Below are 25827 nucleotides of genomic sequence, written 5' to 3' on the forward strand. Positions count from 1 at the left end.
GATTTGGGCTCAGACGAGCTCCAATCTATGCCCCGCCTCCCTTTCCTTATTTCACGCTATGTTCCACATACATCTATAATCTTCCTTAATTAGTCATTGGTACATCCCGTGTCATTTCTGAACTTGATTCCCCCATCTCTTCTCTTTTCCAAGGTTCAGATTATCTTCTTAATATACTGACACTAGCATGGTTACCCAGCATTGTGAAGGGCAAAAGTCTAACAGTTTTAAAACTTCTATCTTTCTCCCTTATCCTTATCTTCTCTTTCATCTTCACTCAGCCCATTCCTTTCTTTCGGGACACACACTTTTATAGATTACTCAAAGAATGAATCGACATAAGGCAAATAACTCCTTAGAAAAAAATCAGTTACACTCTCACCCCGAAAAAATCTGCACCAATTTAATATTTTTGTTTTATTTTTATTCCAGAGCTTATATATCTTAGAATAATGCCAATAAAAAAATACCAACTTTGTAGATGTTTGTTTTGTAGTTTTTGATTTCTAGTTGCATATACACACGAGTAAGTTGCTGGAATCCATATTAAATAGAGAAATAGTCAACCACCTTAGCAGGAACAACCTTCTTACTGACACACAATATGGTTTCCGCTCTGCAAGATCTACCGCAGATGTGCTGACAGTTATATCCCACAGGTTTAGTGAATCTCTTGACAAAGGCTTCCTTTCTAGGGCAATTGCTCTTGACATATCAAAAGCCTTCGACAAGGTATGGCATAAGGGTCTACTTCACAAGATTTCCAGTTACAGTATAACTGGAAATGTTTTCTCAATCATTAAATCATTTCTCTCCAATAGGCTCATAAGAGTAGTGGTAGATGGACAAAAATCGGAGGCCTGCAATATAAATGCTGGAGTCCCTCAGGGGTCAATCCTGGGCCCAACTCTCTTCCTGATCTACATCAATGACCTCCCTAAACACATACTTAAATCATTCGTTGACATCTATGCTGATGACACGACCATCTACGGCAACACATCAAAGGCTGTAAATGACAAAGTTCTCTCTGATTCTCTCTCCTCTGATCTCGAGTGCGTGGTTCAGTGGGGGAAGACGTGGCTGGTTACCTTTAATGCATCCAAAACCAAACTCCTATCCTTACATCATCAACGCTCTGATCCCCATCTGGCATCAATTGTGATGGATGGCTCTCTTCTGGGTGAGGCTCCATGTTTTGACAAGCTTCTGGGTTTGACCTTTACTCCTAATCTGAAATGGAACACGTACATCAAGTCTGTTGCCAAGGTCGCTGGAAAGATGGTGGGATCCTTCTACCGCTCCAGAAGATATCTCACTACTGATGCAATTCTCTATCTATATAAAAGCCAAGTATGTCCAAGGATGGAATACTGTTGCCATATCTGGGCAGGAGCTGCTAAAAACAGCCTATCCTGCCTTGACAGAGTACAAAATAGACTTCGTGGCTTAGTGGGGGATGCCCTTTTCTCTACCCTGCAACCTCTCTCCCACAAAAGAGACGTTGTGAGCCTATCCTTGTTTTATCGTTAGTTCCATGGCAGGTGCTCGTCTAAACTCCAATCTCTGGTCCCCCCTCGCCAATCTTTCACGAAACACACCCGTCTAGCTGAATCCACTGTCAAAAATTTTCCCCACTCTTTATCTATGCCTAAATCAAAACGCGGATTCCATGAACAAAGCTTCTTTCTTAGAACTGCACGCCTGTGGAACTCTGTTGCGTCTGCCTGCTTCCCACCGGACTACAACTTGGATGTCTTCAAGTCCAATGTTAACAAATTCCTAATGACCCGTCCCCTTAAGTAAACACTGCATCAAATCTCCACACTAACGTAATGTACTTGCAATAACCCTTATTCCTGGGTGGCTTCCGGGCCTTGATAAGTGGTGATCACTGTGTAAAAAGAAGAAAAAAAAAACGTAAGGCAAATAACTCCTTAGAAAAAAATCAGTTACACTCTCACCCCGACAAAATCTGCACCAATTTAATATTTTTGTTTTATTTTTTATTCCAGAGCTTATATATCTTAGAATAATGCTGATAAAAAAAAATACCAACTTTGTAGATGTTTGTTTTGTAGTTTTTGATTTCTAGTTGCACATACACACAGATAACTGCTCTGTATATAGTAGATATAGGTGGGCGAGGAAAGAATTTATGAGTTTACTAGGATCTCTACATTTTGGGTAGGATGTGGGGGAGGAGAAACTTCTATTTTACTCAGTGTTATTGTCATTAGCAATATCATATTTACTTTGATTTCAACTATACTTTTAGCAGTGCTGTGAAGGCCTCCTTACATTATATTTGGTAAGTTAGGTGGGGAAAGGGCACTAATGGAAACTCTTATTTCTATTTAGTGTTGTCAGGGATAAATAAAATTTGAATAATCAACATCATTTCTGATCATACATTTATATTAACCATACTTTGTGAAGACCTCCTTACTAACATTACATCATTATATATCATTAAATGAGGGATGGGGCGGGGGGTAACAGAAACTTTTGTGCTCCTCAGAATTGTCCAGAAACATAATTCTCATTATGAAGATCATTACTCTTTATATTTTGAATTTTGTTGTACTTCTGGCAGATCAAAACAACCCTATTTAAAAAAAAAAAAAAAAAAACGTTGGCCAGGCGTTTGGAGGTGTAAAAGATAAAAAAAAAAGTTTTAATAAAAAGGTAGGCTGAACCCCGAACCTTTGATGCGGAGGTGGAAAGGAAATGGGAAGAAAACCTGCGACCTAACCATCTCGACCACGGGAATAGATGAATTGATAAGTTTGTTAAGTTGACATTTATAAAGTGAAATTAGCAGGTGTGAGAACGTTAAGTCGCGTGATGTTTGACCTAGGTTTGCGCTGGAAGCCAGTTTCTGTTTTCCCCGCTACGCGGCGATCAAAAACTATCTTGAAAATAGCTTGTAAAAGTTGGGTAAATTAAAGATAGCCCCGACCAGAGTTCCATAGTCATAGATATTATTATTTAGACAGCATATAAAAAGTTTTAAGAAGGAGTGAGCCAACCGAGAATCCTGGCCAAAAAAGCCTTTTGTAGACATACACAAAAAGCGAACATACATACATACATTTTCGCTTTTATATATATAGATAAATAGCAATATTTATTAAAAACAATTTCACACTCGTCTGATCTTGCTAACTGTTAAATCTTAACACTACATTATTATGTTTATTTAACGCATTAAATTAATTTTTGTAGGAAATAGTCATACAAAAACTCTGCCAGAATTTTGAAACCCAGTGACTTGCAAGATAGTAAGATCCTTTTAGCTAGAAGTGTAGCATCAGACAGATACTACACTTTGGTGTTTTTAATCCTTTCTGTCTTAAGTCAGTGAAGAAAAATCTTTTTAGATCAAGACAATTAAAATCTTTTTTTATCCCAATCCAAAATGATTATAAAAAAAAATTATTTTCCCCACATTAACAAGCGACACGTGTCTTACTTTTGCCCTTTGCAAATAAATATGATGGTATTTATTTCCCACCATCCATTGGAAGACGTAAAACAATGGTCGGAAAGTTGAATTATAAAACAAAGATGACCCCATGAACAGAACAGATCTGTAAAATGTACCAAATTTTTTTTTAACTATAAAAAAAAAAAAAAAATTGGTAAGATGAATAAAACCTTGGACTTTGAAATACAGCAAAATTGTTGTATATATATTTAACAAACATAAAGCATAAGAATTGGTATAGACAAAGAGTGAAAAATAATCGCAAAAACATACCTTTTCACAAAACTTATCTGCGATAAACGAAACTTGAATAATAAACCTACAAGACAATAGGAAAAATCTCAACAATTCAACGTAAAAAAAAAAACATTACCTTATAGGGTTCAATGAGATTGATAAGAATGGTATCCAGTAGTTCCTGTGAAACCGTATCTGCTTCAGTAATAAGAGGTACCATCATATCAAGCATGAAAGTTCGTACTTTAGCTGAATGTTTTTCACTGTAAAAATAAAATAAAATGAACCTAGTCTTGGTTCACAAACTAAAAACTCTGACAAAAATCTGTTTTTACATAATTTCAATATGTATATAGGATTGTGGTTGTTTATTATTTCCCATATATTAAAATACGAAAATAAAAAGCTGTGATATACGTACCCATCCTGAAAACGAAAATATATTCCAAAAATTATCTAAATTGATCAAGTAGTTTTATTTTTAATAAAATCAAATTTCATAAGTATTTGAGGAATGATTGTCTTGTCCACCATTTTTAAAAAGGGGGTGGGGGAGGTAACTCAATAATAATTTAAACTTGCAAGATTTATGTTGTGATGTCTATTAATTCTTATTAATTGCTTAAAATGATCTTTTTTATGAAAATAAAACTTGATCAGTTTATGATTTTTGGAATATGATATTTTTGTTCCTTTACAGTACATACATCATACAGATGTTTCTTAATTTTTATTTCTTAATAGAGGGAGAATTCGGGGGGAGAGGGAAGATTTTTGGAATAGGATATTTTTAATGATTTTTTTTCAAAAAATATTTGTTTTAAATATAAGCAAAGTTCTAGGTAGGAACCATAAATTTCTTAAATAGGTAGAATTTTTTGATGTAGATCTTAATAGAGAGTGGGTTCGGATTTCAGCAGGACAAAGTAATTGATACAAAACAAAAACAATTCTTACTTGATAATAGAAAACATGAGTTTGTACAACTGGCAGAAAATCTCTTGACTATCATCAAGTTCAATGCAAATATTGAAGGACTTTACCCAAGCTAAATTCTGAAATATAAAACATGAAAAAAAAATTAATGCAAAGGTTGGAAAGATATTTAGATATTTTTTATACTTTGTGTTCACGTGCATGTTACTATATATATAAGAGAGGGAGAGATTTATTGCCCAAGTTGAACTATTATGAAGTTTCAATCTATTTTTAAATTATTGAACAACTGTGATGAAGAATTTTAGATATTAAAAAGATTTGTTCTTGTCCAGAATTGTATGAATTATTGTTGAGTTATCTCTCGTTTTTTTTTGGTTTTTTTTGACATTTTTTTTTTTTTAAATGACAAGCAAGATGGTCACTTCTCGGATACTTATAAAATTTGATTTTCTTATTTAAAAATAAAACTACTTTATCAATTTATGTGATTTTTGGAACATGCTATTTTCGTTTTGTCACATGTACATACATCCTACTGATTTTTCTTAATTTTTGTTTTTTATTATAATATGAATTCTGGACAAGCACCTCATTTTCTAGTTTTGTGCATATTTTCTTATTACTTTTGTTGTCAGTATCGTCTTCATGAAAACAGTGATTATATTTTCATTTATTATTTTTTTGAAAGTTAATTATGGACAATTTTGAACTTCAATATTTGTTGAACACACAGAGTTCTCATTGAAATCTGCACCAGAAGAACAAATAAATTTCAGACATTCTTAAGCTTTCGCAGTAGGATATGTTTCTGAATTTTTGAGATAAGGATTGATAATACACATTATTCAGACTACTGTTTTCATCATCTGTTATTTTCACATTTCTGATGATGTTAACGCCAACCTTCTTTAATCTTGCCAAACTCAGGAAATTTCCGAACTTGGACATCTGCATGAAATTTTGAATGAAGCCTTTTATTTAATCCACAGGGGTAGCGTGCTTTCACTTCGTAAGCCATCTTAATTTGCGATTGTATTTGAAGCATCATCTTCAGGATTGCACTTTCAACCTCCAGAAGAATGTCAATTACAACTGAATTTTACCAAGTCCTTTATTCATTACACCACGAGTCCTTACCAAGTTCAACAGAAAAAGCAACAGCTTTATTTTAAAACTTTTATTGAAAATTGATTAAGATAAGCAGAGAGCACACACACACAGCACTTGGAATTTCCAAACGATCAATGCTGAAGAAGATCAGCAGTTACATCGACCAAAACAGTGGGCAAAATGACACTCAAGATGAGAACAGTAGTCCAAAAAATCCAAATGATATGAGCAAAAGGAGAGAAAAGTCATGCACATCATATTTTCACATGATGTAAAAATACTTGCTAAAAAACATTCTACATTTAAGAATCAATATTCCCGAGAAAAAAGTACTAAGTTTGACATATTTTCTCCCATAAAATAAAACTTATCTAATAAGACTCTACATAGTTCACACTAATAACTTACCTGAACGAATGAAAACTTACCTCAAGTAAATAAAAGTACCGCTTAAAAGATGGAGATTCTGGATCTTCAAGTCCTCGTAACTGTTTTACCAAAAACATGAAAATTTCCTGAAATAGTAAAAAAATTTAAGTATAATTGAATCATCTAGAATAGGATACAAAAACTTGTGTAAATGGCATAATGTTATAGAGGTGAAGAGGAAGAGGCAGGCAAAGTAGTTTTCTTGTATTGATGCAGAATAAGTACAGATTTTTTTTTATTTTAAATGTTAAAATGTCAAGGAAAAAGTTTGTTCACCTTGTTAAAATAATTATGTATAAATTTATTTAAAAAAAAAAAAAAAATTCAAATAAACAAAAGCACTTTCAACTTGATTGAAAAAACACGAATCGGTGATCCTTCAGGAAGTGCTGCATTGATTGGAATAGACAGTAATCAGATGGAGCAACACTTTAACTAAGGTGGATGCAGCAGAATTTCAACAAAATCCAATTCTTCAATCTTATTGCTGGTCTTTCATGATTTTGACACGAAAACTTTATACTCAATTATTTACTGGGATCTCCCTTTAGAAAGAGTATCTAAAGAAAAAAAACATTTTGCAGATATATGGTAGTTAAACATGTTGAATAAAGCTCCATTTTGATAAACTTAGCAATACAAAATATATTGGCTCAGTTGATTGAGAAGTAGACTGGAGTTCTAAGGGGCCTGGTTTCAATCCCTGATCAGACCCCCTCCCATTTATAAAATGCAATAACATTGCTTAGTCAATGCATTTTGGTTTCTTCATAAACAAGTTAGCTATTTTAATAATTTTGTTAGTAAAAAATTTAAAAAAGTCAACTTTCTCTACATTTTTTTTATAGAACAGATACTCTACTATATTGTGTATATAATGCACCGCGTCTGTTCAGTTTCAAAAGACAATGGATACACTCTGTAACGGTAGTTGTATTTGTAATTGTGAGGCAAGAGGTGTACAATCCCACCCAGACCTGTCATGAATAGGCACTACTGCTGGAGTTCAGTAGCAAGAAGTTCAGGATGACTGGAAACAATGCTGAGATAAGCAGAGAGCACATATAGCACCTGGAATTTACAAATGGTGATCAATTTTAGTACTGGCCAGGCTCAATGTTGCTTAATTTTGGTGATCTAACAGGAATCAGTGCGTCAACATGATTATGTTGTATACATGCCATATATGTGTGTGTGTGTGTGTGTGTGTATACAGTACACTCACATTGACACACGAGTTCTTGCCAGATCAAAGTTAAGCAATGATAAGCCTGGCCAAGTTGGATGACCATTTGGGAAGACTAGGCACTGTATGTACCGCGCAGAGTCATAGAAATTTCCAGGTTAATATCTGGGGTCACATTAATTCACTGGGAGAGATGCACCCTCAGTCTTCATTAAGACATGCATCTAGAAGGTAAACTGATGTAAAAACCTGCGGCCTACTTTAGGCTGTCATCTGCATTGACAAAGATTAGCAGTAATAACAATAAGTGTATCTGCTTCTACACAAAGCCTTCACCACTATAAACCAATCATGTGTGGATTTCTGAACAACTTAGTTGTGATAGAACCTCATATGTCGAAATTGTAAATTCAGATTCTTTTTAAAGATTCTAAATAGCTAAAGATTTGTTAAGCACTTCAAAAAAAATATTACTGTAAAACCTTTGTGCAATGTCTGCATATATTTCTGCAAATATTAAAAATACATTTACATTAGTTCGTCATTGGTTGAGAAAAATGCTATTTGAATTTTTTATAACGAATTGAAAATAATCAACAATTGGTATGCAAAATAAGACAGTGTAGGAACAGAATAGTTAACAAACCCCTCCCTACCCATGTTAAGAATAATAATGTAAACATTTAGAAAACATGACGAATGGACCTCTTTCAAAGAATGTTTATATTATAATAATTATAACGATTTGATCAGTTACTGTCAGTGTCAATATACAAGGTGAAACGATAAAAGTGTCACTCTAAAGAAAACAACAGCTTTCCGGCTGACTACAATATGGTTGGGTTCAAGTCTAAAGTAAATAAGTTCTTGATGAGCCGTTCCATATAAGTTATTAAATTTACCAAATTTTCATTACTAATGATTACTATATTGACCAATTTCTACTGTACACTCTTTAACCCTTATCCTTGAGTGGCCTCTGGGCCTTGATAATGTGGTGATGCCTATGTAAAAAAAAAAAAAAAAAAAAAAAAAAAAAAAAAAAAAAAAAAAAAACAACATTACAGTTTTATTTTAAAACTTTTATTGAAAATAATTAATGTAGAGTTAACATTTCTTCAATGTAGCCGCTTTCAGCCTCAGTCACTGCCTTGATACGATAGATGGAGGAGGGAGACCAATGAGAGAAGTGTACAAAGTTGTAGCACTCCTTCTGAAGCCAAGCCTAGGTCTCTTTGAACTGGTGGACTGGTGCAGAGTCTTGCTGCCATACCCAGGCTCTGCCAGCGGCCACTTGATTGCACCAAGGGATCACCACACTTCAGCACATCCAGGCACAATTCAGTATTGACTTTCAAGCCAACTTTGAAAATGTGAGGTGGCATGATATGGCCCTCACTTGAAACTAGACCAAAGATCATAACCGTGGCGAGAAACTTCTCATCACACTGGGCACGTCTCTGTTATTCATGGCAATGCAGTGATGCATTTTGAGGGTGCTGGCAATGGTCCTGTTGTCATAACTTGGATCGGTAGAGAGCAAGAATTGTACAGCGGCACATCTTTAACCTCACTCATTGAACATTGTGTCACTTTCAGACATGATAGAAGGCTCTTGGGATTTGTACACAACTAGCCACCTAGTTAATGGTCTGCACCAAAAAAAGAAAAATAATTTTCATCATATGGAAATAGAATCATGCTGCCTTTTCTAGAGCGACAATTTTATCATTCCACCTTGTAACAGACATGTAGTAGATTGATTTATTTTACTGTACAAAGAAAAAAGATAAATATGATAATGATGGAAAAAACATCTTAAACTAACTCCCATCCTGAAAATAAGTTTTTTTTTGATTTTTTTTTTTCTAGATGATCAAGTGTGGAAAAAAATTTATTCTAGTTTAGAATTTAGAGTGGGAAATCAGTTTCATATATGAATTTAATATAAAATAATCATCATTTCTGGGTCATTTCAACTTCTTAGAGATATTCATTGAATTTTTTTTTTACACTAATATTAAATCCAGCTGATAAGGTCATGAAATCATGTGTAATTTATTAAAAAAGTAGACCCCCCCCCCTAAATAAATGCACAAAATTTATCTTCCAGATCAAAATAAATTTTATTTTTATAAACTGCTCTAAAATGCTAGAATGTCTCAGAAATGGGAGCTCATTTTACATTAAATTTATGTGTCAAACTCATCCCTCACTCTAAATTCTAAAAGTATTTTTTGGATGGTGTTTGCAAAAATAAGTAGAATCACATTTTTAAAGGGTGGAGAGTAATCAAACAAAAATCCACTAACGAAAAAAAAGTTAATTTTTTTTAATTAATTTAAAAAAAAAAAAATAAATAAATAAATAATAATAATTTGTATTAATTTTTTCATCACTACAAATTTGCAATTATTACCTTTTGTTGTAAGGTATTTTAAGAGCTCTGCACCCATTGCTAATTCACCCCAAAAGTAAATGCAATTGTCCATTTTTTAGGTGATTACATTTAAACAGCCTGTAAATGATAGTGATAAAAATAAAATAAAAAGTCAATTTCGACTTTGATCACCACTTTGGACCAGACAGTTCTTTAAGGATATGAAACCAATTTTATTTGTGTTAAATCTTAACCATAGCATTTCTAATTAAACTTTAGTATAAAATATGTTGTTAAAAATTGTAAAAACATGCTTCCTTTTTACTACCAATCTTAAGTGCAGGTGGTAAATATAAAAAAATAAAGTGATTAAATATGTTTGTATGACTTTGCCAACCTGGGGCTACTAGTAAAAGGTTTAGTTAAGTACCCTGTAAAGTTAGAATGGCCCCAAAATGGGGGATTGTTTTATGTTAAATTTATATAAGCAACTAATGATTTTTCTCAGTTGGAATGAGGGACAGTGTCTTTCCTTAAGCTTTGAGATGAACAGCATTCTTTCTATAAAATACACATTTGATTGTAATGTTTTCTAAAGAAGCATTGGTCTCCGTTTTAACAAACAAAAGATGTATTTCAATAAAATCGATTTTATTCATCTCAGAAGATTTTACACAGAGATGCCATCTCAACTAGAAAGCAGCATTAGTTATCTAAACATAATCCCAAACAATGACAAATGCTTATAGACAGTCTAAATGGCTCAGTTGGTTTAATATCAGATTAAAGATCTAATGATGCTGGTTTCAATTCCTGAGCTTAGCATCTCTCACACGGTTTTTATTTTTTATTTACTCTATTACTTCCTATCAATACAGTATTTAAATAAAAAACAAAAACATGTTCACGTCTCTGTGAAAAAAGTTGAAATATTTGTAAAGATCCCGCAGAGTTATGAAAAAAAAAAAAAAAAAGGTTAAAAGCAGACCTAAGCAGTTAAGGCTAGTTTTAGTTAATATATGATAATCAGGTTATTTCACCATTAATAGAATATATCCTAATATGAATTAAAAAAATTTGCTCTAATGTAAAAAAATCTTATTCAATGTATGTTTATCTCATTTTAATTAAACTAAAATATATAATTTTAAACGCCTGTACAAAAAAAGTCTGAAAACTTACTTAAGTCACCTTGCAAGGTGAAGGTCACACATGAAAATATTAAACAAATTAAGAAGTCTACTTTTAATAAACATATATAAAAAAATAAACGAATACAAATAAAAAAAAACAAAAATATTCTCAGAAATTTAAATTAACTTAAAGAATAACTTCGAAATTAAAAAAGAAAAAAAAGCCGTATTCTAAAACCAAGGGAGATAATCATACTCGAAATTTAACTAAATTTTGTTTTGTTTACAAAGTCGGTCCTTTCTCAAAGGAAAAAAGCACTTTATAATTATCTCAATTTTTTTTTAAATTTTTTTTTAAAACTAATTCAGCACCATAAAAGAAACATTGTTATGGTTAAGATAATACACAAGAAAAATTTTTTCTTTATTTTTAGTAAAACATGAATTTTTTATTGTAGTTACAATAAAAAATTTCCCTAGTGGATGGAGAAGCATCATTCTTATACCATTGTAAACAATAAAAATTCAATTTATTGTTCTTAATAAAATCCATAATTTTTTCCTTTTTTTTCAATCTATTATTTATTAGAATAAAAAAAGCAATAGTATAAAGAGCTCAAAGAAATTCATTGCAGTTTTTTTTGTTTTTTTTAAATGAATCAGATATTTTAGTTAAAAAGATTGTAATGTTTGTAATCATTTAATTAAATGTAACATTCAAAAATATTTAAAAATAAAAGTAATAATTTAGATCCTCACACATCCTTAAAAAAAAAAACATAGTTATTGAAAAAACAGGTTAGAAACAGACCTGAGTAATGTAGACTAGTTATAGCTAATATATTATAATGAGGTTATTTTTATATTAGTAGAATTCTTATCCGATTTTGAATCAAGAATTTGCTCTGACGCAAAAAAAAATTTAATGCAATGTTATTTCATGTCTATCTGATGTTATAAAAGTTGTTTTTATTTTATATTGTTTAATTTTATTTTCTGACCGCTGGAAACTTACGTAAGGCACCTCGTGAGTAACGTTTTTAAAACTCTTTACATGAGGAGAAAGTTTGAAAGAAAAAAAATATCTATTTACATTTCTCCTACAACAGAAAAACATAAACAACGGTCTGCAGTTCTCAGAAATAAGACATAACTTTTGTTTATATCTTTGTGTGAAAAAGTATAAATTAAGTCTTTATTTATTACTAGTATGTAAAAACATGTATTATTGAAAGAAAAACCGTGCTTAAAAATGTATATCAGATATAAATTTCATTCATAAGACTCATATCATTCATACAAAAAACTCTGAACATTTTAATGGTACTCATTCTGTAGTTTTTAAATTTTTTCTTGTCAAATGTGTTGTTATTAGCCAGTACTGTTTCTCTTTTCTTATATCTAAAATGAAAAACAAAAAACGTCACCTATGAAAACGAGAATTTTCCAAATTAAAACTTGCATTGTTATCTAAACTCGGAAAACACAGTTTTTTTCTCTGCAGTATGCATTATTTTTACCTAGTCTAAACTTCATACTTAACCCAAACTGTATTACTTTAAACCAGGTTTTAAATGAGTTTTTCTGATCTAAATTAATACAAAGTAATCCGACTTCTCAAATTGATAAAAGATCCATTATCATATTCTAATTATAAGGTAAAGTTGGCCTTCCTTCCAAGCTAGAACATTCTACTCAAGGTAGATAAAGCCCAAGGAAAAAAAAAAAAAACAAGCAGAGGGGAATTAAAAGTAATAAATAAACAAGAGTACAGAATCACATCAACCGTACAAACGGATTTATGTTTTTATGATAGAGGGTAGAAGGACTTTATTTAATAGTATACTTAATATGTCCATCTACTACACACTAAAATATGACCATCTTACTACCTATATCAAATCGACTATACTGGATCATAAACTGTACCTCTAAAAGGTCACCATGTGACCATGTATGGAGTACTGTTGTCACATGTCGGCTGGTGCATCTGCTACTTGTCTCTCACTCCTTGACATGGTTCAAAAGACAGTCGCCAATCTCATAGGTCCTGAACTCTCATCTAAACTGTCCCATCGATGAAATGTTGCATCCCTCTGTCTGTTACCCCCCTCCATGTGAATACCCCTGACAAGCCCAACAAGCAGCTAAATACCACCCCTTCACAGTAGAGATCCTTAGGTGTAAGAAAGTCTTCTACTCCAATAGTTTCTTCCCCAGAACTGATAGACTTTCGAACTCCCTTCTGGGATTCTGCTTTCCCAACTGTACTGATATGCAGAAATTCAAGTGCAATGTGAACAGACATCTTGCTACTCATCTCCCTTCATAATACCCCTGCAACTTACGTCCCTGATAGTAGCCCTCTACTTAAAAGTGGCACTGTGCCTTGTTTGGAGTAAAAAATAAACATTTTTTTTAAATTCTATTTTTGGATTCTTTTGGTGGATTCGTCCCAAAAGGGACAAATCCTAGAGAGAAGGTGTGTGTGTGAGAGAAAGAGAGAGAATAGGAAATATTTATCTCCTTATTTTCGTCTGGAATTTTTCAATTAAATCCAAACCTTTAGCCTTAGACATCTTGCCTTCCTCTATCTGCTTTTGAATATACGCAATAAAAGCCTTCACTAAAACAGGATATGCCATGTTACTGCGTTCTTCAAAACAACAATTTATTTAAAAGAAAGGTCAATATTTATCCAAATATTACCCCCTACAGCAAGTGGGCCAGTAAAAAAAAAAAACACTCATAAAATAAAAATTGTCTTTAAAATGTATATCTATCAAAATATTATAAATTAATAAATCTATGTATAAAATAATATTTCCAATAAACTTAATGTAATATTATTTATGTAACATTGATTTATATTAGACTTTGTAAAAAAAAAAGGTACATTTGCAAGGTGAAGGTCACACATGAAAATATTAAACAAATTAAGAAGTCTACTTTTAATAAACATATATAAAAAAAATAAACGAATACAAATAAAAAAACAAAAAATATTCTCAGAAATTTAAATTAACTTAAAGAATAACTTTGAAATTTGAAATTAAAAAAAAAAAAAAAGCCGTATTCTAAAACCAAGGGAGATAATCATAATCGAAATTTAACTAAATTTTGTTTTGTTTACAAAGTCGGTCCTTTCTCAAAGGAAAAAAAAAGCACTTTATAATTATCTCAATTTTGTTTTTTATTTGTTTTTAAAACTAATTCAGCACCATAAAAGTAACATTGTTATGGTTAAGATAATACACAAGAAAAATATTTTCTTTATTTTTAGTAAAACATGAATTTAACTACAATAAAAAATTTCCCTAGTGGATGGAGAAGCATCATTCTTATACATTGTAAACAATAAAAATTAAATTTATTATTCTTAATAAAATCCATAATTTTTTCCTTTCTTTTTTTTTTTTTTAATCTATTATTTATTAAAATAAAAAAAAGCAATAGTATAAAGAGCTCAAAGAAATTTATTGCAGTTTTTTTGTTTTTTTTTTAAATGAATCAGATATTTTAGTTAAAAAGATTTTAATGTTTGTAATCATTTAATTAAATGTAACATTCAAAAATATTTAAAAATAAAAGTAATAATTTAGATCCTCACACATCCTTAAAAAAACAGCATAGTTATTGAAAAAAACAGGTTAGAAACAGACCTGAGTAATGTAGACTAGTTATAGCTAATATATTATAATGAGGTTATTTTTATATTAGTAGAATTCTTATCCGATTTTGAATCAAGAATTTGCTCTGATGCAAAAAAAAAAATTTAATGCAATGTTATTTCATGTCTATCTGATGTTATAAAAGTTGTTTTTATTTTATATTGTTTAATTTTATTTTCTGACCGCTGGAAACTTACTTAAGGCACCTCGTGAGTAACGTTTTAAAAAATCTTTACATGAGGAGAAAGTTTGAAAGAAAAAAAATATCTATTTACATTTCTCCTACAACAGAAAAACATAAACAACGGTCTGCAGTTCTCAGAAATAAGACATAACTTTTGTTTATATCTTTGTGTGAAAAAGTATAAATTAAGTCTTTATTTATTACTAGTATGTAAAAACATGTATTATTGAAAGAAAAACCGTGCTTAAAAATGTATATCAGATATAAATTTCATTCATAAGACTCATATCATTCATACAAAAAACTCTGAACATTTTAATGGTACTCATTCTGTAGTTTTTAAATTTTTTCTTGTCAAATGTGTTGTTATTAGCCAGTACTGTTTCTCTTTTCTTATATCTAAAATGAAAAACAAAAAACGTCACCTATGAAAACGAGAATTTTCCAAATTAAAACTTGCATTGTTATCTAAACTCGGAAAACACAGTTTTTTTCTCTGCAGTATGCATTATTTTTACCTAGTCTAAACTTCATACTTAACCCAAACTGTATTACTTTAAACCAGGTTTTAAATGAGTTTTTCTGATCTAAATTAATACAAAGTAATCCGACTTCTCAAATTGATAAAAGATCCATTATCATATTCTAATTATAAGGTAAAGTTGGCCTTCCTTCCAAGCTAGAACATTCTACTCAAGGTAGATAAAGCCCAAGGAAAAAAAAAAAAAACAAGCAGAGGGGAATTAAAAGTAATAAATAAACAAGAGTACAGAATCACATCAACCGTACAAACGGATTTATGTTTTTATGATAGAGGGTAGAAGGACTTTATTTAATAGTATACTTAATATGTCCATCTACTACACACTAAAATATGACCATCTTACTACCTATATCAAATCGACTATACTGGATCATAAACTGTACCTCTAAAAGGTCACCATGTGACCATGTATGGAGTACTGTTGTCACATGTCGGCTGGTGCATCTGCTACTTGTCTCTCACTCCTTGACATGGTTCAAAAGACAGTCGGCAATCTCATAGGTCCTGAAATCTCATCTAAACTGTCCCATCGACGAAATGTTGCATCCCTCTGTCTGTTACCTCCCTCCATGTGAATACCCCTGACAAGCCCAACAAGCAGCTAAATACCACCCCTTCACAGTAGAGATCCTTAGGTGTAAGAAAGTCTTCTACTCCAATAGTTTCTTCCCCAGAACTGATAGACTTTGGAACTCCCTTCTGGGATTCTGCTTTCCCAACTGTACTGATATGCAGAAATTCAAGTGCAATGTGAACAGACATCTTGCTACTCATCTCCCTTCATAATACCCCTGCAACTTACGTCCCTGATAATAGCCCTCTACTTAAAAGTGGCTTTGTGCCTTGTTTGGAGTAAAAAATAAACATTTTTTTTTAATTCTATTTTTGGATTCTTTCGGTGGATTCGTCCCAAAAGGGACAAATCCTAGAGAGAAGGTGTGTGTGTGAGAGAAAGAGAGAGAGAGAATAGGAAATATTTATCTCCTTATTTTTGTCTGGAATTTTTCAATTAAATCCAAACCTTTAGCCTTAGACATCTTGCCTTCCTCTATCTGCTTTTGAATATACGCAATAAAAGCCTTCACTAAAACAGGATATGCCATGTTACTGCGTTCTTCAAAACAACAATTTATTTAAAAGAAAGGTCAATATTTATCCAAATATTACCCCCTACAGCAAGTGGGCCAGTAAAAAAAAAAAACACTCATAAAATAAAAATTGTCTTTAAAATGTATATTTATCAAAATATTATAAATTAATAAATCTATGTATAAAATAATATTTCCAATAAACTTAATGTAATATTATTTATGTAACATTGATTTATATTAGACTTTGTAAAAAAAAAAGGTACATTTGCAAGGTGAAGGTCACACATGAAAATATTAAACAAATTAAGAAGTCTACTTTTAATAAACATATATAAAAAAAATAAACGAATACAAATAAAAAAACAAAAAATATTCTCAGAAATTTAAATTAACTTAAAGAATAACTTTGAAATTTGAAATTAAAAAAAAAAAAAAAGCCGTATTCTAAAACCAAGGGAGATAATCATAATCGAAATTTAACTAAATTTTGTTTTGTTTACAAAGTCGGTCCTTTCTCAAAGGAAAAAAAAAGCACTTTATAATTATCTCAATTTTGTTTTTTATTTGTTTTTAAAACTAATTCAGCACCATAAAAGTAACATTGTTATGGTTAAGATAATACACAAGAAAAATATTTTCTTTATTTTTAGTAAAACATGAATTTAACTACAATAAAAAATTTCCCTAGTGGATGGAGAAGCATCATTCTTATACATTGTAAACAATAAAAATTAAATTTATTATTCTTAATAAAATCCATAATTTTTTCCTTTCTTTTTTTTTTTTTTAATCTATTATTTATTAAAATAAAAAAAAAGCAATAGTATAAAGAGCTCAAAGAAATTTATTGCAGTTTTTTTTTTTTTTTAAATGAATCAGATATTTTAGTTAAAAAGATTTTAATGTTTGTAATCATTTAATTAAATGTAACATTAAAAAATATTTAAAAATAAAAGTAATAATTTAGATCCTCACACATCCTTAAAAAAACAGCATAGTTATTGAAAAAAACAGGTTAGAAACAGACCTGAGTAATGTAGACTAGTTATAGCTAATATATTATAATGAGGTTATTTTTATATTAGTAGAATTCTTATCCGATTTTGAATCAAGAATTTGCTCTGATGCAAAAAAAAAATTTAATGCAATGTTATTTCATGTCTATCTGATGTTATAAAAGTTGTTTTTATTTTATATTGTTTAATTTTATTTTCTGACCGCTGGAAACTTACTTAAGGCACCTCGTGAGTAACGTTTTAAAAAATCTTTACATGAGGAGAAAGTTTGAAAGAAAAAAAATATCTATTTACATTTCTCCTACAACAGAAAAACATAAACAACGGTCTGCAGTTCTCAGAAATAAGACATAACTTTTGTTTATATCTTTGTGTGAAAAAGTATAAATTAAGTCTTTATTTATTACTAGTATGTAAAAACATCTATTATTGAAAGAAAAACCGTGCTTAAAAATGTATATCAGATATAAATTTCATTCATAAGACTCATATCATTCATACAAAAAACTCTGAACATTTTAATGGTACTCATTCTGTAGTTTTTAAATTTTTTCTTGTCAAATGTGTTGTTATTAGCCAGTACTGTTTCTCTTTTCTTATATCTAAAATGAAAAACAAAAAACGTCACCTATGAAAACGAGAATTTTCCAAATTAAAACTTGCATTGTTATCTAAACTCGGAAAACACAGTTTTTTTCTCTGCAGTATGCATTATTTTTACCTAGTCTAAACTTCATACTTAACCCAAACTGTATTACTTTAAACCAGGTTTTAAATGAGTTTTTCTGATCTAAATTAATACAAAGTAATCCGACTTCTCAAATTGATAAAAGATCCATTATCATATTCTAATTATAAGGTAAAGTTGGCCTTCCTTCCAAGCTAGAACATTCTACTCAAGGTAGATAAAGCCCAAGGAAAAAAAAAAAAAACAAGCAGAGGGGAATTAAAAGTAATAAATAAACAAGAGTACAGAATCACATCAACCGTACAAACGGATTTATGTTTTTATGATAGAGGGTAGAAGGACTTTATTTAATAGTATACTTAATATGTCCATCTACTACACACTAAAATATGACCATCTTACTACCTATATCAAATCGACTATACTGGATCATAAACTGTACCTCTAAAAGGTCACCATGTGACCATGTATGGAGTACTGTTGTCACATGTCGGCTGGTGCATCTGCTACTTGTCTCTCACTCCTTGACATGGTTCAAAAGACAGTCGCCAATCTCATAGGTCCTGAACTCTCATCTAAACTGTCCCATCGATGAAATGTTGCATCCCTCTGTCTGTTACCCCCCTCCATGTGAATACCCCTGACAAGCCCAACAAGCAGCTAAATACCACCCCTTCACAGTAGAGATCCTTAGGTGTAAGAAAGTCTTCTACTCCAATAGTTTCTTCCCCAGAACTGATAGACTTTCGAACTCCCTTCTGGGATTCTGCTTTCCCAACTGTACTGATATGCAGAAATTCAAGTGCAATGTGAACAGACATCTTGCTACTCATCTCCCTTCATAATACCCCTGCAACTTACGTCCCTGATAGTAGCCCTCTACTTAAAAGTGGCACTGTGCCTTGTTTGGAGTAAAAAATAAACATTTTTTTTAAATTCTATTTTTGGATTCTTTTGGTGGATTCGTCCCAAAAGGGACAAATCCTAGAGAGAAGGTGTGTGTGTGAGAGAAAGAGAGAGAATAGGAAATATTTATCTCCTTATTTTCGTCTGGAATTTTTCAATTAAATCCAAACCTTTAGCCTTAGACATCTTGCCTTCCTCTATCTGCTTTTGAATATACGCAATAAAAGCCTTCACTAAAACAGGATATGCCATGTTACTGCGTTCTTCAAAACAACAATTTATTTAAAAGAAAGGTCAATATTTATCCAAATATTACCCCCTACAGCAAGTGGGCCAGTAAAAAAAAAAAACACTCATAAAATAAAAATTGTCTTTAAAATGTATATCTATCAAAATATTATAAATTAATAAATCTATGTATAAAATAATATTTCCAATAAACTTAATGTAATATTATTTATGTAACATTGATTTATATTAGACTTTGTAAAAAAAAAAGGTACATTTGCAAGGTGAAGGTCACACATGAAAATATTAAACAAATTAAGAAGTCTACTTTTAATAAACATATATAAAAAAAATAAACGAATACAAATAAAAAAACAAAAAATATTCTCAGAAATTTAAATTAACTTAAAGAATAACTTTGAAATTTGAAATTAAAAAAAAAAAAAAAGCCGTATTCTAAAACCAAGGGAGATAATCATAATCGAAATTTAACTAAATTTTGTTTTGTTTACAAAGTCGGTCCTTTCTCAAAGGAAAAAAAAAGCACTTTATAATTATCTCAATTTTGTTTTTTATTTGTTTTTAAAACTAATTCAGCACCATAAAAGTAACATTGTTATGGTTAAGATAATACACAAGAAAAATATTTTCTTTATTTTTAGTAAAACATGAATTTAACTACAATAAAAAATTTCCCTAGTGGATGGAGAAGCATCATTCTTATACATTGTAAACAATAAAAATTAAATTTATTATTCTTAATAAAATCCATAATTTTTTCCTTTCTTTTTTTTTTTTTTAATCTATTATTTATTAAAATAAAAAAAAGCAATAGTATAAAGAGCTCAAAGAAATTTATTGCAGTTTTTTTGTTTTTTTTTTAAATGAATCAGATATTTTAGTTAAAAAGATTTTAATGTTTGTAATCATTTAATTAAATGTAACATTCAAAAATATTTAAAAATAAAAGTAATAATTTAGATCCTCACACATCCTTAAAAAAACAGCATAGTTATTGAAAAAAACAGGTTAGAAACAGACCTGAGTAATGTAGACTAGTTATAGCTAATATATTATAATGAGGTTATTTTTATATTAGTAGAATTCTTATCCGATTTTGAATCAAGAATTTGCTCTGATGCAAAAAAAAAATTTAATGCAATGTTATTTCATGTCTATCTGATGTTATAAAAGTTGTTTTTATTTTATATTGTTTAATTTTATTTTCTGACCGCTGGAAACTTACTTAAGGCACCTCGTGAGTAACGTTTTAAAAAATCTTTACATGAGGAGAAAGTTTGAAAGAAAAAAAATATCTATTTACATTTCTCCTACAACAGAAAAACATAAACAACGGTCTGCAGTTCTCAGAAATAAGACATAACTTTTGTTTATATCTTTGTGTGAAAAAGTATAAATTAAGTCTTTATTTATTACTAGTATGTAAAAACATGTATTATTGAAAGAAAAACCGTGCTTAAAAATGTATATCAGATATAAATTTCATTCATAAGACTCATATCATTCATACAAAAAACTCTGAACATTTTAATGGTACTCATTCTGTAGTTTTTAAATTTTTTCTTGTCAAATGTGTTGTTATTAGCCAGTACTGTTTCTCTTTTCTTATATCTAAAATGAAAAACAAAAAACGTCACCTATGAAAACGAGAATTTTCCAAATTAAAACTTGCATTGTTATCTAAACTCGGAAAACACAGTTTTTTTCTCTGCAGTATGCATTATTTTTACCTAGTCTAAACTTCATACTTAACCCAAACTGTATTACTTTAAACCAGGTTTTAAATGAGTTTTTCTGATCTAAATTAATACAAAGTAATCCGACTTCTCAAATTGATAAAAGATCCATTATCATATTCTAATTATAAGGTAAAGTTGGCCTTCCTTCCAAGCTAGAACATTCTACTCAAGGTAGATAAAGCCCAAGGAAAAAAAAAAAAAACAAGCAGAGGGGAATTAAAAGTAATAAATAAACAAGAGTACAGAATCACATCAACCGTACAAACGGATTTATGTTTTTATGATAGAGGGTAGAAGGACTTTATTTAATAGTATACTTAATATGTCCATCTACTACACACTAAAATATGACCATCTTACTACCTATATCAAATCGACTATACTGGATCATAAACTGTACCTCTAAAAGGTCACCATGTGACCATGTATGGAGTACTGTTGTCACATGTCGGCTGGTGCATCTGCTACTTGTCTCTCACTCCTTGACATGGTTCAAAAGACAGTCGCCAATCTCATAGGTCCTGAAATCTCATCTAAACTGTCCCATCAACGAAATGTTGCATCCCTCTGTCTGTTACCTCCCTCCATGTGAATACCCCTGACAAGCCCAACAAGCAGCTAAATACCACCCCTTCACAGTAGAGATCCTTAGGTGTAAGAAAGTCTTCTACTCCAATAGTTTCTTCCCCAGAACTGATAGACTTTGGAACTCCCTTCTGGGGTTCTGCTTTCCCAACTGTACTGATATGCAGAAATTCAAGTGCAATGTGAACAGACATCTTGCTACTCATCTCCCTTCATAATACCCCTGCAACTTACGTCCCTGATAATAGCCCTCTACTTAAAAGTGGCTTTGTGCCTTGTTTGGAGTAAAAAATAAACATTTTTTTTTAATTCTATTTTTGGATTCTTTCGGTGGATTCGTCCCAAAAGGGACAAATCCTAGAGAGAAGGTGTGTGTGTGAGAGAAAGAGAGAGAGAGAATAGGAAATATTTATCTCCTTATTTTTGTCTGGAATTTTTCAATTAAATCCAAACCTTTAGCCTTAGACATCTTGCCTTCCTCTATCTGCTTTTGAATATACGCAATAAAAGCCTTCACTAAAACAGGATATGCCATGTTACTGCGTTCTTCAAAACAACAATTTATTTAAAAGAAAGGTCAATATTTATCCAAATATTACCCCCTACAGCAAGTGGGCCAGTAAAAAAAAAAAACACTCATAAAATAAAAATTGTCTTTAAAATGTATATTTATCAAAATATTATAAATTAATAAATCTATGTATAAAATAATATTTCCAATAAACTTAATGTAATATTATTTATGTAACATTGATTTATATTAGACTTTGTAAAAAAAAAAGGTACATTTGCAAGGTGAAGGTCACACATGAAAATATTAAACAAATTAAGAAGTCTACTTTTAATAAACATATATAAAAAAAATAAACGAATACAAATAAAAAAACAAAAAATATTCTCAGAAATTTAAATTAACTTAAAGAATAACTTTGAAATTTGAAATTAAAAAAAAAAAAAAAGCCGTATTCTAAAACCAAGGGAGATAATCATAATCGAAATTTAACTAAATTTTGTTTTGTTTACAAAGTCGGTCCTTTCTCAAAGGAAAAAAAAAGCACTTTATAATTATCTCAATTTTGTTTTTTATTTGTTTTTAAAACTAATTCAGCACCATAAAAGTAACATTGTTATGGTTAAGATAATACACAAGAAAAATATTTTCTTTATTTTTAGTAAAACATGAATTTAACTACAATAAAAAATTTCCCTAGTGGATGGAGAAGCATCATTCTTATACATTGTAAACAATAAAAATTAAATTTATTATTCTTAATAAAATCCATAATTTTTTCCTTTCTTTTTTTTTTTTTTAATCTATTATTTATTAAAATAAAAAAAAAGCAATAGTATAAAGAGCTCAAAGAAATTTATTGCAGTTTTTTTTTTTTTTTTAAATGAATCAGATATTTTAGTTAAAAAGATTTTAATGTTTGTAATCATTTAATTAAATGTAACATTCAAAAATATTTAAAAATAAAAGTAATAATTTAGATCCTCACACATCCTTAAAAAAACAGCATAGTTATTGAAAAAAACAGGTTAGAAACAGACCTGAGTAATGTAGACTAGTTATAGCTAATATATTATAATGAGGTTATTTTTATATTAGTAGAATTCTTATCCGATTTTGAATCAAGAATTTGCTCTGATGCAAAAAAAAAATTTAATGCAATGTTATTTCATGTCTATCTGATATTATAAAAGTTGTTTTTATTTTATATTGTTTAATTTTATTTTCTGACCGCTGGAAACTTACTTAAGGCACCTCGTGAGTAACGTTTTAAAAAATCTTTACATGAGGAGAAAGTTTGAAAGAAAAAAAATATCTATTTACATTTCTCCTACAACAGAAAAACATAAACAACGGTCTGCAGTTCTCAGAAATAAGACATAACTTTTGTTTATATCTTTGTGTGAAAAAGTATAAATTAAGTCTTTATTTATTACTAGTATGTAAAAACATGTATTATTGAAAGAAAAACCGTGCTTAAAAATGTATATCAGATATAAATTTCATTCATAAGACTCATATCATTCATACAAAAAACTCTGAACATTTTAATGGTACTCATTCTGTAGTTTTTAAATTTTTTCTTGTCAAATGTGTTGTTATTAGCCAGTACTGTTTCTCTTTTCTTATATCTAAAATGAAAAACAAAAAACGTCACCTATGAAAACGAGAATTTTCCAAATTAAAACTTGCATTGTTATCTAAACTCGGAAAACACAGTTTTTTTCTCTGCAGTATGCATTATTTTTACCTAGTCTAAACTTCATACTTAACCCAAACTGTATTACTTTAAACCAGGTTTTAAATGAGTTTTTCTGATCTAAATTAATACAAAGTAATCCGACTTCTCAAATTGATAAAAGATCCATTATCATATTCTAATTATAAGGTAAAGTTGGCCTTCCTTCCAAGCTAGAACATTCTACTCAAGGTAGATAAAGCCCAAGGAAAAAAAAAAAAAACAAGCAGAGGGGAATTAAAAGTAATAAATAAACAAGAGTACAGAATCACATCAACCGTACAAACGGATTTATGTTTTTATGATAGAGGGTAGAAGGACTTTATTTAATAGTATACTTAATATGTCCATCTACTACACACTAAAATATGACCATCTTACTACCTATATCAAATCGACTATACTGGATCATAAACTGTACCTCTAAAAGGTCACCATGTGACCATGTATGGAGTACTGTTGTCACATGTCGGCTGGTGCATCTGCTACTTGTCTCTCACTCCTTGACATGGTTCAAAAGACAGTCGGCAATCTCATAGGTCCTGAAATCTCATCTAAACTGTCCCATCGACGAAATGTTGCATCCCTCTGTCTGTTACCTCCCTCCATGTGAATACCCCTGACAAGCCCAACAAGCAGCTAAATACCACCCCTTCACAGTAGAGATCCTTAGGTGTAAGAAAGTCTTCTACTCCAATAGTTTCTTCCCCAGAACTGATAGACTTTGGAACTCCCTTCTGGGATTCTGCTTTCCCAACTGTACTGATATGCAGAAATTCAAGTGCAATGTGAACAGACATCTTGCTACTCATCTCCCTTCATAATACCCCTGCAACTTACGTCCCTGATAATAGCCCTCTACTTAAAAGTGGCTTTGTGCCTTGTTTGGAGTAAAAAATAAACATTTTTTTTTAATTCTATTTTTGGATTCTTTCGGTGGATTCGTCCCAAAAGGGACAAATCCTAGAGAGAAGGTGTGTGTGTGAGAGAAAGAGAGAGAGAGAATAGGAAATATTTATCTCCTTATTTTTGTCTGGAATTTTTCAATTAAATCCAAACCTTTAGCCTTAGACATCTTGCCTTCCTCTATCTGCTTTTGAATATACGCAATAAAAGCCTTCACTAAAACAGGATATGCCATGTTACTGCGTTCTTCAAAACAACAATTTATTTAAAAGAAAGGTCAATATTTATCCAAATATTACCCCCTACAGCAAGTGGGCCAGTAAAAAAAAAAAACACTCATAAAATAAAAATTGTCTTTAAAATGTATATTTATCAAAATATTATAAATTAATAAATCTATGTATAAAATAATATTTCCAATAAACTTAATGTAATATTATTTATGTAACATTGATTTATATTAGACTTTGTAAAAAAAAAAGGTACATTTGCAAGGTGAAGGTCACACATGAAAATATTAAACAAATTAAGAAGTCTACTTTTAATAAACATATATAAAAAAAATAAACGAATACAAATAAAAAAACAAAAAATATTCTCAGAAATTTAAATTAACTTAAAGAATAACTTTGAAATTTGAAATTAAAAAAAAAAAAAAAGCCGTATTCTAAAACCAAGGGAGATAATCATAATCGAAATTTAACTAAATTTTGTTTTGTTTACAAAGTCGGTCCTTTCTCAAAGGAAAAAAAAAGCACTTTATAATTATCTCAATTTTGTTTTTTATTTGTTTTTAAAACTAATTCAGCACCATAAAAGTAACATTGTTATGGTTAAGATAATACACAAGAAAAATATTTTCTTTATTTTTAGTAAAACATGAATTTAACTACAATAAAAAATTTCCCTAGTGGATGGAGAAGCATCATTCTTATACATTGTAAACAATAAAAATTAAATTTATTATTCTTAATAAAATCCATAATTTTTTCCTTTCTTTTTTTTTTTTTTAATCTATTATTTATTAAAATAAAAAAAAAGCAATAGTATAAAGAGCTCAAAGAAATTTATTGCAGTTTTTTTTTTTTTTTAAAT

General features: G+C 30.1%; 1 protein-coding gene across 4 annotated transcripts in view; it reads right to left on the reverse strand.

Annotated features, from left to right (window-relative positions):
• LOC145259140 (sister chromatid cohesion protein PDS5 homolog B-like) overlaps nt 1–25827 on the reverse strand; it is a 246488-nt gene that overhangs the window by 140231 nt on the left and 80430 nt on the right. For all 4 annotated transcript variants that reach the window (XM_080116838.1, XM_080116835.1, XM_080116836.1 and 1 more), the window contains exons 4-6: nt 6205–6291; nt 4685–4782; nt 3864–3990 (exon numbers count right to left, since the gene is read on the reverse strand). In XM_080116838.1, the coding sequence (XP_079972964.1) occupies nt 3864–3990; nt 4685–4782; nt 6205–6291 (312 nt within the window). The remainder of the gene's footprint in view (nt 1–3863; nt 3991–4684; nt 4783–6204; nt 6292–25827) is intronic.

This window comes from Euprymna scolopes, chromosome 34, assembly GCF_053919585.1.
Source record: "Euprymna scolopes isolate OS-2025 chromosome 34, ASM5391958v1, whole genome shotgun sequence".
In the NCBI taxonomy this organism is placed as follows: domain Eukaryota; kingdom Metazoa; phylum Mollusca; class Cephalopoda; order Sepiida; family Sepiolidae; genus Euprymna; species Euprymna scolopes.